Genomic DNA, 16,289 nt, shown 5'->3' on the forward strand with positions numbered 1-16,289 from the left:
CAAGTCCTCTGGTTTTCCTTCTCCCCACCCATGTAACAGAAGCTGGAGTTAAGCAAGTTAAAAATCAAGTAACTGAGTTTGTAAGAAAATCCTTGCAAAAGTTGTGTAGCAGTAGGTTTTGGTTGTTTTTTTTTTCCTGACCAGAGATACCAAAATACATACCCTCTGCCTACTTGAATATGGAAGAACATAAGATGTCCTAGTTCTTTTAACACTATTTTGACTGTGTCCGTGTAACTGCTACAGTATCATACTAACCTAATCTATGAGGGCAGAGAGCACAAAAAACATTGTAAACAAAGTTATAAAACTTTTTGTTTGTTTGATTTAGCTTCAGCTGAAGAACTACTGCTTAGTTCAGCCATTGTGAAATGGCACCTATAAATGCAAAGAGGAAAGTTACTTTCAACAAAAGGGGGTAAAGGAGAAGTTCAGTACTGTTGTTTCATGCAGATGTGTATTTTGTACTTTTTAAGACTGTGATGTTTGTTTTTCTGAATGTGATTGCTTTCTCCTGTGTGGAAGCATAACTGTCCATTATTTCAGTGGGAATCACCTTGCATTCATGTGATGAGGGGTCAAATTATATTTTGCATTAAGTCACATATCTTTATGTTCTACCCAAAGTTTATTAGTTGTGTTAAAATGTAAGAGTACTCAATTTGGACTATGGAATAAAATTAAGGGAAAACATTTTATAGTTTTTGAGAAAGTATCAATGTCAAAGCCCAGAAGAACACTGACTTTAACAGCACTGCATTCTTGCCATACTCGGGTCACTGCGTGTTGCTCATTTCCTGTATAGGTACTGTGTTGCAAGGGCCACTTCCATTATTTTTCCTAGATCGATACTTTTGGTGGCTTGGTGACCCCTTACACTAAACAAGACTGGCAGGTCCATTTTTCAAGCAGGTCTAATATAAGTATCACAATGAGATTAAAGCCTTCCCATGAAGGCTTCCCCCACCTCACCTCAGCACCCCATGTGGGAACTGGAAAAATGAGCAGTCAAGTGCCTCCCATAGGTACAGTGGAAACCAGGTATATTGCTACTTACATAGTAGTAATTTGCCATTAGAGTGCTCTTTATTTTTTTTGGCTAAAAGCATGCCGTTTCTGTGAGTGATCAAAGCATTAAACTGCTGACAAGTGTTGTATAAATTGCAATATTTTTTTCTTTTTTTTTCTGAATTGAAAGAATGTACTGTTAATACTTGGAAAAATACTCGATAAAAACAGTTCACAAAAAGGGTGTTTCATACGAGCACTGTTAACTACTGTGAAGTATCCTTCTTGATCAAAGGAATGTGCATGGAGGAAGACCAGAACCTGTTAAGCAGAGTGTTGAGTAGACAATTAGCTAAAGGGTAATGACTAAGCTAGTTTGTGGGGAGGCAGGGGGAATGACCCGTGAATACCAGTACTACAGGTGTAGAATATCTTACTCTTTTGTGATTTGTGCCTCTGGTGCAAATGTCTATGGTCTGGGACAAGGACAAATTGAATGAAAGAAGTTGTTTGTTTTCTATTTGTGCTGAAGTTTATTTAGAATCACTAGTGAAGAGATGGTTAATAGTGAGATGAGGGAAGACTAAATCAAGATGTTGAAAGGTTGAATTGTATTAAAAGCAGATAAAGACAGTAACAAAGAAATGAAAGGAAAAGACCTTTGTGATAATACAAAAAGGGTTGATTAAATCTAGAGAAAAGGTCACATAGTGCCTAATTGACAAGAGTATCTCTCTGGTTTTAGTTGGTGACAGAAACCTGTCATAGAAATGGAATAAATCAATAGTAGATTAGGGCTTGAGTGTCTGTGTGGTGAAGTAGCTGTTCTCTACTTTAAACTTTTATTGTTATACTCAAGAACGTACTAGCCATGAGCTCTGTTTTGTATACATAGAGCAAGTGTGACTTTGGCCATTTCCACATTGTTAATTTTCTTTATCTGTTTTTCTCTTTCATCTACCAAAAATCAGAACTTCTTTCCAGTACAGCAGTCTTTTTCCCAGATTCCTTGTAGTATGATAGCTCTTTCACATTTTCTGCAGTTGTGAAGCAGCACAAAAATGAACAGGTGTCCTGAAGGACAGGTGAAAAGCAGAACTGAGCATGGTACTGTCAGAAGCTTCATTAGAGTGCAAACACTGCTATGTCTTCTCACAGCACATCTGTTCTGTATCTGCTGAACACTGCAGCCTGGAGCAAGATGAATCCCCTGAATTGCTTACATAAGATTGCTTATATCTTATTTATTGATGACATTTAGGAATTTTTTTTTAAATTTGATTTTGTAAGTAGCAATTCTGCTTTTTTTTTTTTTTTTTTTTTTCCTGGAAGAATCAAGATTGGACTGTTTCAAGAGCAACTATGTTTTTCTGGTATGTGTTCTTTGCAGGAATACATGGTTTATAGGAAACATACCTACATGAGATTGGATGGTTCTTCAAAGATTTCTGAACGAAGGGACATGGTAGCAGATTTTCAGAACAGGTAATGTATTTTTACAATGTGTTTCTGTGCTAAATTGTGTGTACATAGAGACTTGGTGTACGATGTAATGGAAATAAATGAAACTTGCACTTAAATTATCTTTCCTGATATCAAATGGACCTCATTTATCTGAAAAATTTTCTAGGTGGTTTGCTGACCAGGAGTCACTGGTGTTGATATTGAACCCAGTTGTATTTAGGAATTTGTCATCTGTGAAACAGTATTGGAAGCAATTTTATTGTACCCATCTATTGTGCTTCTTGCCATTCCAAATATACTGTTGCTTATAAAGAAGCTCAGTAGAAAGGCAGCAAATGTTCATTGGTTATTAAATGCTCTGACAACTGACACTGTGAAGATGAGATTGAAAATCTTGCATATGCTAGAGCTATGAAAGTGACCTAGTTTTCTGCAAAACAAACCATTTAAGGATGTTTTATTAAGAAATCTTAAACTAATGTACAAGTAATAAAATGGGGATTTTATTAGATAGTAAGATATGCTAACTGGTTACTTTTCATTTAGTAAACCAAAATGGATTCTTGCAATTTTTACAAGCACATCAGAAAAGAAGAGTATGTAATCATCTTATTCTAAGTTAATATATTTTAGTACAACTTTGTCTCCACTAGGGTGCATGATCTATAATGATTGATTTATGGTTATTAAGTTTCCTTTTAATCGTGAGATATGACTTGATAGGAAGTCACTTCGGTATGGTAGTTCACAGTAAGGTTACCCTTCCTGGATGTTGATGTGATTTCTAAGAGGGTCACTGTTCTTTTTCAGAGGAGTTAGGATCAAAGATTGTTTATTGCAGGGTGAAAGCAGCAGTCCAGACTAGTCTTTGTGTTAGTGGTCCCAAGGTATCATAGCGGAAAATGGGAGGGAAAACCATATATACCCTTTCAGGCCACTGGTTCACGAGGCTTAAAGACCTGAAGGACTTTGTTGCAATGATGAGTCTTATAGTGAACTCCTCAGAGCAATAAAACTTGAGAAGAACGTGTGCCAAATACCTGAAGTAAGTGAGAGGACCATGCAGTACCTTCCTCTCTGTTTCCAGGTGTCAGAAACAGGGTTTTTTGCAGGTTATGATGTTCTTCTTGAATCCTGACTCTCCTTCCTGTAAGGTCCTTTAACCAAAAGAAGGGAAGAGATTTGTTTTTATTAATGAACAGAATTGGGTTTTATTAATGAATAGAACAACTGAAGAAAAATAATCATTTCGGCAGGAAATCCCTTTGAGATATAGGTCAGCCAGTCTAAACAAGTGTTCCTATTAAAATGTTAGTTGAGTTCCTCTTATACATGATTTACTTATGAGAAATATTTCCAGGAAAAAAAAGTCTAACTGAGACTAAACTACCCTGCAGGATATCCTAGCAGGGTGCTGAAAATATATAGCTGTAGAATGATAATTTGTTCCTGTAGTCAGTGGCACTGTCCACTTTCTTTCCTTCCCATAAGGCATTTCCAGAAGCATTTCACGGCTGGATGTTCAGGTGACTGTCTATATGGACATTCCGCTGTTGTTACAAGAGTGAAAATGATTTCCTGGCCAAGGATACCTACATTACGAACAGGCACCTGCTGGCTACTTTGGCTTTGTACCTGCAAGAGAAAGTCTAGAGACCATTGCCCATAGCTCAGAATGGATTTTTGTACTCTTAGATTTTGGACTACCAGAAACCTTTCTAATTTTAGACTTCTTGGTGCTTTTTTGGTGTGTGTTAGTTCATAGCTTTCATAATTATTTCTGTTGTCTGTTGGTAATTTCTTGAGGAGAGGCAGGGAGAAATCTTACCTTGGACTGGAATGGGTTCTTTGAAAGTCTGGTTTCTGTGATAAAGCCTTGCCAGGTACTTGTGAGTGTCTTGAAGTTTGAGTCCTGAGAAAATAGTTCTACTTGACCTTCAAGGATATAGATTCTAAACCCCTGAGTTTCTTACATTTGTTGAGTTGTACTAGCGTATGAGTAATAGTCTGCAATATACCCACACTTCCTTCAGGAAGGGCACAAAAGACCCTTTAGATTTGATGAGTGGACTTTCAAGGACAGACTGCCTACACAAAGTTAGTCAAGAAGGAAATGTCCCATGCTGCTGATTCAGCAAGAGTTTCTGGTGCTTTACTAATTTTGCATGCACTAATGTACAGACAGTGTGGTACCAAAAGAACATAGCATTGCAGAGCATCTTCTGTGAAGCAGAGGGCCTTGCTCTGTCACTCCCAAAGTACAGTATGCCAACCTCTTTGGAGTCCTTACTGGTGCTGTCTGGTTTTGTTTGCATCAACCTGTTCACAGATCCATATGGTGTTAAACACTTTTAAATACTGCTGACCCCTCAGTGGCACTAGTGAGCTTCACAACCTTAGCAGAAATCCTCTTTTCACTTTTATCACTTGAGTTTTCACCAGTACTCAGTCATCCTATGTATAGACCTGTCTCCTTTGTTTTCTGTGCGCACAGTGTTAGAACTGTCCATTTTGTCCAACTCCTCAGACTGTATCTAGGGCTTAATGTGCTGTTACAGGTACTTGTCTAGTGTGCCCCACCTTCCTCCGGTTACAGAAAGGATGATTAGGGTTGGGATTAGGACTATTACTGAGTCAGGTATTGGGGTGCCTCATCTCTGTCTTTGCAGCCAGCATCCCTAAATGTGGTGCCAGCAAGGCTAACCCTTGGGGCTAGTATGGCTATATTAGGGATCTCCCAAGGAGGTGTTCAGAGATGGCTTTCCCAAAGTGTGTTGTGGAATGACAATCTATATTCTACTAGGGCCTTCTGTCTGGAGGGCGATGTGCACCAAAAGCAACTGGTTTGTCGTCGATTTTCATGCTGTCTGGAATACACAAGGAATGTAAATGTAATGCAGTTAGTGCAAACTGAAAATGCTCCAGGGTGGGAATGACAGTGTGTGTGTAATAATAATGGAGTTTACTTACAGAAGTGTGTTTCAAAGAGCTTAACTTAGTGTGAAACAAATGACTCTTGCTTTTGTGCAGTATCTGATCATTAGTACTGTATACATTGTCATCCTTGAAACACTTTACAGTCAATCGCAAACGAATTGTTATATGACTGTCTTGAGATGAATCAATTTATCCTCATTTTAGAGATGAGAAAAGTGGACAAAGAAGATTAGAACTTTTAATTTACATCAACACCACAATTAGGACTAGAGTTGAGAAGTTCTTAGACTGAAAGACTTCTGTTTGTGCCAGTAGACCCTTGTCGTTTTCTAATGTACCTCTATTTGCCACATTGCCCTTATATTAACATTATTCTCTTTTTTTCCCCCCAGAGGAGTTTTTTGTTCTGTTCAAACCACCAAATTTAGAACAAAACTTGCATCTACACAGTTTCAACATTTATTTTTCTTTCTTTGTTAATTGAGCATTGTTAAGGCAAGATTTTTTTTTTTTTTAACATCCATCAGTTCTGTGAAACAATAAATTGTTCTTTGTCCATATGAAATTGTAATTTCCAATGTGGGCAAGATAAACAAGCCCTGGCTTGTTTTGATAGAGATTAATAAGCTGCTGTTGCAAACTGAATGTTTGCATGTTCTGATAGTCCTGATTTGTAGATTAACTTCTCTCACGTATTCATACAGGATTTTTTCTTGTCAATGAACAGCACAAAACATTCTGAGGTGTTCAAGTGATAGAAATAGCCCTGATAACTTTATAGGGGTCAAAAAAATCACTTCTGTGGTTATTTCTTGTTCATTGTGCAAAACTAAGGGGTTTTTAATCTGTTTCCTCTACAGGAATGATATTTTTGTGTTCCTGTTAAGCACAAGAGCTGGAGGCTTGGGCATTAACCTCACAGCTGCAGATACGGTAGGTGAAGTTTGGTAAAGTAATGCAGAATGAAAAATCAGGTTACTGGTGTTTATTTTTCAGTATAAATATTTCTTTGCTTTTCTTGCCTCATATGCCTCCAACCACCGTTTCTCCCAAGCAGCTCATCTCCTGCCTCCCAGCCTCACAATATACATAGGGAAATTGGTCTTTCTGTGTGAAAGTTGACAATGGTTTAGCCATGCTGATCAATATTTTTTTAGTACTGCCATTCACATAATGAAATTGCATAAGCTTGTTTACTTTGCTCGTATTTACAATATAGTATTATCTTGGTGACAAAGTTGCATCCAGTGACACTTGGTACACAGTTTTTGGTTGCAGTTGGAAATATCTTCCTTCTCCCCATGTACTTTAGTACCAGAGTCTAGAAAGAAGTTGGATAACTGAAGGGGTCTGGAGGTGCAAGTGACACTTTCAGACAGAGTGCTGTGTCATGTATGGCTGTTTGCTCTTAAGATTCAGCTGCAAAGGAATCAGTAGAACAGGTGTCAGTTACCCTTTTTTCTGTACATAGAAGAATGAAGCAATGCCTCTAAAAGTACAAAGTCATTCGTAGCTGAGTATCAGCTAGTCTGGGAGGATAAATTGCTTCGCCTGCTACTCACACAAGGTATAAAGGCATACTGTTTTAGGTGAATTGCAAGGATTTGCACTCTAGAGCAGCTGCCACTAGTCACTAGGGGAGGAATACTGACCAAATGAACCATTTATCTCTTCAATAACAGCTACCCTTGTGCTTCTAACCTGGTACCCTGTGTGCATGTAGATCTGTCCCCAGGACAGACTGTGATCAATCCTTAGCTGCACAAAACCAAGGATCTGTGAATCAAAAAATATTACTATTTTTTTTAATACTCCGTCATATCTTGCTGTCACTTAAATGAAATCAGAAGAAGGCGAGTATCTGTAGAATTTTCAGGGTTGAAAATTTCTCTTGATTGCAGTTGCTTCAACAGAGGAAATAAACAGATGGAAGCACAGGCGTGCTCCTGAAGGCTACTTGCACAAACATTTTTAGTTCTGTGGTTTTGTAACTTTCCGAATAGTTTACTTTGCTGCCTAAAATTTTTTCCAGTGTTTTTGTTTTGTATGCTTACTGTGCATAAAGTACTGTTGGAATGATAGGGCAATATGAAGGTAATGTGGCGTTTCAGGTTTTTGTAGTAAAAGCGCTGGAAGTGTTAGACTAGTCTAGACTTTATCCAGGTTTGAAAGAAAAAAATATTGGACTGTTATTTTTTCTGTGAAATTCTAATTTGATGGGCTTTTTCTTCTTAAGGTAAGTAACACTGAAACTTCTTGTGGAAATTTGTGCCCCCAAAGCAGATTTGTTGAAGATGTTAAAGACATTCTGTGGAAGTTGAAACCTTCAAAGTGTTAATTTGTTTGAATTCATCTGAAATGCAATGGAAAAGACTTCATAGAACTGGGCAAAGCTAGGTTAATACAGCCTGCAGTGAGGCAGAAATTCTGGGGGCTGTATAGTAGAACTTTTATTTTTAAAAGTATTTTGGATTTTTGTTTAATCACTAGGTGCTCTAAATGTATGGTTTTATTTAATCCTTTCTGTTCTGGTGTTCTTTTGCAGGTAATTTTCTATGACAGTGATTGGAACCCAACAGTAGACCAGCAAGCCATGGACCGGGCACATAGGCTGGGTCAAACAAAACAAGTCACTGTATACCGGTTGATATGTAAAGGCACTATTGAGGAGCGCATCTTACAAAGGGCTAAGGAAAAGAGTGAGGTAGGAATAAAGAAATCATCTGGAACAAGAAGTTACAGAAATCGAATCAGAAAACACATATCAAAATGAGTAAAGCAACAGAAAAAGTACATGCAGAGAGACAGAAGAGAGGCCAAAAGGGAACTTCTTTGTTCACATAAACAAATCTGTGTCCCTACCACAGTAGCATTCCAGCTGCATTGTGTGAACTACGAAGAAGCTAATTATTTACACTATGACTTCATGAAAACTATTTCTTATGATGCAGTGAAACCACTCAGGCTTCTTTAAGGCTAGAGCTTCTCTCTTCGCTGTGTCAGGGCTACTGATTTCTCTCATGCTATACTGTTACACTGCAGCTGATTACCTTCAAAATTTCTTAAAAAAAAGTATTAAGTGAAAATTGAGATATGAGGGTTGCCAAAAGAGCTCAGTGTCCTGCAGCATCAAGCAGTTAGTGTATTAGAAACTTTAAACCTCGTGACACTTTCTTGGCAAGAGAAAAATAAGGAGATTCACTTTGTTTGGTAGCAGTAGGTATACTGTATACAACATTCAAGGGTTTTGTGTACTCAGAGTTTCTTTTAGCTTTTGTCTTAATCAGATGCTTATCATGGTCCTGTAGCAACAAGCATCTCCAGCTGAATGCATTCACGTTTCCCTTGTTGAAACTTAACCTGTTTTCTCTAGGAGGCTGCACTAGAGTCACCTAATGTCAACCTGAAAATAAAATGTAGACCTTTTGCTGGTGAGCCAAATCATCGAGATTGGCCTATGCTAAAGCTAGTCCGCTTTTGCTAAGTTACGACTCTTCTTTCTTATTTTTTTTTTAATATAGTTGCAGTAATAGAAAGTGAGTGAATTGCTTAAACTGAGACACTGACTCAGTACAGAGATTTGGTTTTCAGTCAAGGGGACTAAAAATATTGTACCCTTAAAGGATGTGGTCTGCATGATCCTCTGTGCAGATTGCTTGAAAAATTGGACTGTTAATTTATACCTGACAGTAGTACCGCTGTATTTTTTTCTTTTTGTTCAACAGTATATTAATACTATTGTCATTTGTTGTTTGTAACATGGTGCTTTAGAAGTGCAACTTTGCACAAGGGATGGCAATTTCCTGCTTTCTATCTTGATTACTTCTCCTATTTTATACTCTTAATTATACTCTTAATAAATCTTCCCTGAAATTTTGCTACTAACTTTGGTATGATAGAGTTCAGTCAATTCTTACTTACACAGATGCGCTGGCATCTCTTTGGCTGGCTTTCAGTGAAGGGTAGTGAGAATGGTTCATGGCTGCTTTGAGTAATTTTTCCTTTTTTTCTCTCTTGTGTTTTTGTTCCTTCTAGATCCAACGAATGGTGATTTCAGGTGGCAATTTCAAACCTGACACCTTGAAGCCAAAAGAGGTGGTCAGCCTTCTGCTGGATGATGAGGAACTGGAAAAGAAATGTATGTGAAATTCGTGTTGCAGCATTTTCCCTATCTTCCACTTCATTAGCTTATGAAATCTGTGTTTTTATCTCTGCAAACACATGTATTGCTGATAACAACTTCTGTTTCCTGGCTCTTTTTGTATTGCCAACTCCTGTTAGTACAAGCTGGTTTCATATCACTGTTGAGCTGAAAGATGAAGTTGTGCAAGAGAGACATGATGATGCGATAAAGTTTTTATTGGCACTCATTCGGGATCATTACATTGTTCCTGAATGACAAAGCTTTGACAAGAGCTATGTAGGTCATGACAAGGAAAATATTAGTAAAAATGCTGTATTGCATCATACTTTTGAAGCTATATTAGAGGTATAGGCTTTTATGTTGCTTGAAAGCAGAATTTCACTATAAGACTTTTTAGTAGTTTGGATACAAATAGTTTTAATCCCGTGGTGTTTTCAGTGAGGTTTAGTTCTAATACAGCTGACTTTTCTTCACAGTTCTGTTAGAACTAGAATTTCCTGTAAGAGTCACAAATGGATATGAAATACCTTTCCAGCAGTGACAACTTTGTATTTCTTTTCTGACAGTGCGTCAGCGTCAAGAAGAGAAGCGACAGCAAGAAGAAACAAATCGTGTGAAGGAACGTAAACGTAAAAGGGAAAAATACGCTGAAAAGGTACTTTGATGCAAAGAGGTTGCCCGTGTCAGTGATAGAGCCGGAAGAGCTTCAGGCTCACTATTATGTGGGGCGGAAACATTTTATGCAAAGGCGGTCTAATGAGTAATGCCTTCTTCCCTTCACTGTTGAACATCAATCTGTGGCACTTCCTTACACAGAAAAGGGATATTACAAAATATGTAATGCATAGTTATCTGTATTTCAGTATCATTAGCAACTTGAAAAATAAGGAAGTACTGCATACCCAAAAACCACTGCAGATCACTGGTAGTCTACACACAACAATTTGAAGAGTCATGCTTGAAAAAACCAAAATTATCGACTGATCATTCTATGGCATATAAAATGGTGACTTAATCAAGATTTTGTTCTGCAAAGGACAAAAAGGGAATGTAAATGAAGGACCAAACACAGGTAAAACCCATATAGCTATGTGGCTTCTATGGAACACAAGAAGATCAGTTTGTTTAAAAAATATCTTTAAAACTAGTTTATGAAAATTCTGAATTTTTGAGTTAGGGAGGCTTTGCATTAATTGATAGGAATTTTGTGTAATGGTAAAGGATTTCAAGCTTGCTGCAAAGGTAATGGAAATCAAAGTAATTGTGTAAGAGTAATTCTCCATCATTCCAGCTATTGGGGGGAAAAAAAAAAACAAACCTCTTAAATCTAAGGAAGTAGCCTGTAAGGGATCTGTTATTGTGTCCTTCAGAAACTTGTTTTGGGAAATTCTGGACGTGGCATTCCTTGAGTTGTAATACTGCATTAGGTGTTGAGATTTTGGGTTCCTTCTTCCCTTTCTTCTGTTTTATCCATCACCTTTTTCATTCCTGGTATTGTTTTACTTATTTCAGAAGAAGAAGGAAGATGAATTGGATGGGAAGAGAAAGAAAGAGGGCATGAACCTTGTGATCCCGTTTGTTCCCTCGGCTGATAACTCCAACCTGTCTGCTGATGGGGATGACTCCTTCATTAGTGTAGACTCTGCCATGCCCAGCCCTTTCAGTGAGGTAAGACTCTCACTGCTGCTTTAAACTCTATACTATTTCAATTGTGGCCTTACGTCTTGTAGGATTCTTGCTTCTTATCTTAGCTAGTTTAGAACTTTGACTATTTGGGAAAATGATATCTCTTAAAGGTGAACCAGGGAAATGAAAATAGTTTATTGAAAACTTAACAGCTGCCAATAAGCTGGCTTACAGCTTCTTACGTTATTTGATATTCCACAATGAATTCATGCCCTGTCTCTCCTGCCTTTCAGCCTCTGTATTTTTTTCCATTCCTGCTTGCAGTCCCACTTACTTTCTTCTCCCTTTTCCCTGCCTTTGTCATGCTCACATTTACACCACGTGCCTTTTTCCATACCAATACGTTCTGTAGCAAGAACAGTCTCTTTCTGCTCCTGAACCACAGTATCCCTCAAATAGCTCCTTGATATTTACTTTGTAAGTACTCCTTGCTAGTCTCACCTGCATCTCCTTCTGTATGCTTCCTTGCTTCTGATTCTGGATTAGTGTCGTTTTTTTCTTTGGAATCTAAATTGTAAATTCTCAGTGGCATACATCATATTTTCCGTCAGCTTTTTGTAAAGAATTGCAAACTGGTTGTGGCAGCAGATACATTTTGTTCTATACCATGTTGATTGAGATTCCTATGTTGTATTGTTCCCTTATTGATCCAAGATTTTTATTAGCAGTAGCGGGAGGTTAAGAATCTTATTGTTTTCTCTCTTGCCGTTGACGGTGCACGGTTGAACAGCAGTTTTCTTAAATCTCTGCTGAGACCATTAGTCTCCTGCTTCTTAACTTAACATCTGTTTTCATTAATTGAAATTAAGTAGCTCCTGCAGGTCTTTACTGCCACTCAGCATGTAAATAGAGGGTGTGGTGTGATTGGGCAGATCGTGCATCATGCTGCAAGTCTCACACAGAGAAAGTGAGAGAGAACAGAACAAGTACTAGTTAATTGCTTGTGATTGTTTGTCTTTTGAAGATCTTACTATGTTTGTACCCTTCCCTTTCCTAACCTGAGAAGTGAATGGCTTTGTTCTCTGTCATGTTTAGATATCCATTAACAGTGAATTACATATGGGCTCTATTCCTCCTGATGAGAGCAGTAGTGATATGCTTGTGATTGTGGATGATCCAGCTTCTTCAGCACCTCAGTCGAGGGCAACAAACTCTCCTGTGTCCATTACTGGCTCAGTGTCAGATACCATGAATGGTCAGTACTTTTTGCCTTGACTTACTACTAACATTTATTAAATATTGGCTTTGTATGGCTAGGTGTTACGTTTTCTGCATTTTAACCAGAGTATATGCATGGTTTGCAAGATTTGGAGAAAAAAATTGCCTTTTCATTGAGAAATTACTTGTGATTTGACAGAAAATCTGTTTATAGTCCGTCATTCACCACACTTTCCTCTTTTCTCTATTAGTTACTCTTAAAAGTTTTGTCTTTTGTTCCTGTGTTACAGAGGGCTCCCCTTCCATTATGTGCATATTACCAAATTACAGACAACTGCAGAACTAATCTAACTAATTATAATCTCTAAGCTTTTCCTTGAATTTGCTGTTGGGTTAATAATCAGTTGTCTTTTTCCGATGGGTGATTGGAGCAGCTGTAATTTTAAATAATGGCAAATGTTTTTAACTACCATAGTTTTCTACACTGAAATAAGTAGAGCCATAGTTCTTGACGAGTTTCTTTACAGCTGGCAAATGGAAGAAACTTCATATCTGTCTTCAAGTAAGAAAATGCTTCATCTTGAAGTAGAACATAGAATCCTCCACCTATTTGCGGATTGAATTCATAGTAATAATGACAAGCAGTTGGAGTTAATAAGATGTGGTTAGTGAGGAGTGAAGGTTTGTGTACAAAATTTCTTTTCATGGGCTTGCTGCTTGCTAACAGTGTCTGTATTAATGTCAATGAAGAGTATCACTAAATAGGAATGGTATGCATGGAAATGGTAGGTAGTTACGATGCTGTATTCATTTGTGAATCACCTGAAATACTACAGCAGTTACTGTTTTAACATTCTTTTCTTGTTAAGGTGTTTCAATGCAAGATACACCTCTCGCTGGGAGAGGCCAGTCAGGTCGAAGCCGGGGTCGTCCTAAAGGTTCGGGCAGTGGATCAAAAGGCGGCACTGGGAAAGGCAGAAGCCGGAAATCGATAGCGGGAAGTGCAGCTGCAATGGCTGGTGCCAAAGCAGGGGCAGCAGCAGCCTCTGCAGCGGCATATGCAGCGTACGGGTACAATGTCTCTAAAGGTATGTGGGGAAGGGAAGGCAGCAGACTACCCAGAGCAGAACCAACCACATGAGTTTGGGTGTTTGTTGTTTATAGCCTGTCAAAAAACAGATAAAAAGGCTTATGTTGTTGGTATTCCTTGTCCGTTATATTCTGAGATCCAGGTAGTACACAATGTGACACAGTAATGGGGTGAGAGGGTAGCCAGTTTCAGTGCAGATGACCTGGAGAGGCTAGTCCTGCAGAAGTTTCGTCTGCCCTTTGAATTATCTCATACCAAATATTTTTCCTCTTGTTTTTTTCCTTTGGTGTCCAGACGAATCAGATAGTGTTGTTTATCCCATGGGTATAGCTGCGGCTTTCCTGCATTGCTGTCATGTTGAAGTTACAGCGTCAGGTTCCAAAATCTGCTAAACCAATGGTGATGGGCCTTCAGCTTTACAGCAGCTGAAGTTGGCTGAGGGTATAATTGCAAAGTGTTTTATATCTTAAGGACATCCCTTTTCATTAATCTCATAAATTGTGAATACAGGGAGGTGTTAGGATGGATTGTTAGTACATTGTTTGTTGTTGAAGAGCCGCAAGTGAAATAATACTCTCATGTGGAATTTGATTCTCTTTTCCATTGCTAGGCATGTCTGCAAGTAGCCCTCTACAAACAGCAATTATTCGGCCTTCTGGACTTACAGATTTTGGACCTTCAAGCGCCTCTTCTCCCTTGAGCTCCCCTTTGAGCAAAGGAAACAGTGTTTGTGGGACCCCCAAAAGCTTAAACCTGACCAGCAGTCTCATATCGGAAACTCCAATTCGGAAGCAGAGCAAAGGTGCCCACACCTCAGGTGGTCGGTAGTGATTTTGAACCCCCAAAGCTTGTCTGAACTGCGTTGGCTTTCAGAGTAGACCACCCTGCCAGTTGAAGGCATGTGAATGAATGCCTTGTTGCTGTCCAGCACATATGTGAAAAGAAAATCAAAGCACAATGGGAAAGGGTGGTTTATGTGAGCACTTTGATTATGTGTATTCCAAAAAACTATCTTTGCAGACACTGCAAGAAGGAGGGAAGGGAGTCTGGGGTAACTGGGAGAGTGTCAGCTTGTGTTTTATTGACACATCTGACCAAGATTCCCAAGAAAGCATCCAGCTACTCCATGCAATATCCTGCAGCTGTGTGTGCTTGAAGTCACACCAATATACTTTCTCTCTTGTAGCTTGAGGTGGAACCCAGTGTTAGTTTTTATCCTATGAAATCTGTGTCGGAACCCCAAGAGTATCCTGTAGAGTCACGAGACTTTTCCATACTGGCAGCTGGTCAGTGTACGTGCAGGGGTAACTGGCAGCTAAGCTGAAGACGGTGTGTGATCAAAGAAAATCTTGGATTCTTCTAGTGTGGGCCTCTGGGTTCTTTAAGGGTTTGAAATGCGAAGGAGGGTGTCTTGGGTGGTTTCCAGGGAATGGACTCTTTTCAGCACCATTTGTCAGGAGGAGGTTCAGGGCCGCAGAATGCAGAGCGCGCTGGCAGGCCTAGTGAGAGCAGCAGCACTGCCTCTGCTTCATGCAGTGGAAGAAACCACAAGCCAATGGTTTGGGTTGCATTTCAGAGTTCTCATCAGCATGAATGCTTGCTGTGTTCAGAGTGAGTTCTGTCACTTTTGAGGTTTGCAGAACTCTTAAAAGCTTAGAATCAAAACAAGGCTTTATTTGTACAAATCTCAAGAAGAGGGGAAGCTGAAGAGTTTTGAGGAAGAGTTTGCTGCTGCTGCTCTCACTGTGCCATAGCAGAGCACAGTTCTGTAGCTGGCAGTGCTGTGAGGGGAGCAACGAAAACCAATCCTGAGAGAGACAGAACTGTGCCATTTCCCCCTTCCAGCCAAATCCTGGGAAGAAAATTGTCTCTTATCCCAGCCATCCATTGACTGTTCTTCCAGTGTGTTTTCCCTTCATATTTGTGGTCATCACACCTCCTAGCTTGGTCGAGTGCACTGCGGTGTGCAGGTACCAGTAGCCATGTCCCATAAGGCTGATAGAAGGCAGCGTGGCCAGTGCCTGTCTGTGTTCTCATTCTCTGGTTGTTCCTTCCCCATCCTCAATGCACAAACCCTTCCCGTAGCCCCTTGCTTTGCTGTAAGCGTTGTCTGCATTGCACTGAGATGTAGGTGTGGGGCAGTGCTTCTGCCTGCCACATTGAATTAAAAGGCTGTTCTGCCGGGGCACTTTCATCCCTTGAGAGAGAAGCAAGTTGAGTTGCAGGTCTGGGCTGTGACAGCTGAAGATGACTTTTTTTTTTTTTATTGTTATAATTCTTTTCCAACCCCAAATCCTTTGCCTGGCGTCCTACAGTGTGGAGCGAGTGCTTCCTGTTGGCTCTGCCTCTAATTTGCACACCTGAAAATAGCAGAACTGAGCTTAGTTAGATTGATTTTTAAACAGATTTGCAGGGGATAATTGAGGGGGAGGTGGTGTTTAATTAACTGATGAAGACTTCCCCCTTCCTCTCCTATTCACATGTATATATGATATTTAGAGGGAATCAGATAAATGCCAAGCCTTTTTTTCTCTTTGAATGTGCTGTCTATTTTTATAACTGAACTTGTACATATGTATAAAGAGAGACACATCTTTCTTTTACTAACCGGAGAAGAAAATCTTAAATAAAATGGAGTGAGATAATTTTATGTAAATCAGTGTCTTTGTGGTTTTTATGCATGTAGCTGTATGAATGAGAGGATTAGGGAAGAAGGCATGGAGGGTCCATATCTGGAAATGTAGCTAAAGACATATGCTGCTCAGTGGAATGTTCTAGAGTCTCTACGCTCTTCCGAATATC

The 16,289-nt window shown here is 39.2% G+C and overlaps 1 protein-coding gene across 1 annotated transcript in view; it reads left to right on the plus strand.

Annotated features, from left to right (window-relative positions):
- INO80 (INO80 complex ATPase subunit) overlaps positions 1 to 16,132 on the plus strand; it is a 59,222-nt gene extending 43,090 nt beyond the window's left edge. Inside the window, exons 27-35 of the mRNA XM_086462363.1 lie at positions 2,399 to 2,493; positions 6,270 to 6,342; positions 7,955 to 8,113; positions 9,445 to 9,547; positions 10,120 to 10,208; positions 11,066 to 11,221; positions 12,275 to 12,434; positions 13,267 to 13,485; positions 14,098 to 16,132. Coding sequence (XP_086318489.1) covers positions 2,399 to 2,493; positions 6,270 to 6,342; positions 7,955 to 8,113; positions 9,445 to 9,547; positions 10,120 to 10,208; positions 11,066 to 11,221; positions 12,275 to 12,434; positions 13,267 to 13,485; positions 14,098 to 14,315 — 1,272 coding nt within the window. The 3' untranslated portion in view covers positions 14,316 to 16,132. The remainder of the gene's footprint in view (positions 1 to 2,398; positions 2,494 to 6,269; positions 6,343 to 7,954; positions 8,114 to 9,444; positions 9,548 to 10,119; positions 10,209 to 11,065; positions 11,222 to 12,274; positions 12,435 to 13,266; positions 13,486 to 14,097) is intronic.
- Positions 16,133 to 16,289: the final 157 nt, after the last annotated feature.

Source organism: Leptosomus discolor, chromosome 3, assembly GCF_034619465.1.
Source record: "Leptosomus discolor isolate bLepDis1 chromosome 3, bLepDis1.hap2, whole genome shotgun sequence".
Lineage (NCBI taxonomy): Eukaryota > Metazoa > Chordata > Aves > Leptosomiformes > Leptosomidae > Leptosomus > Leptosomus discolor.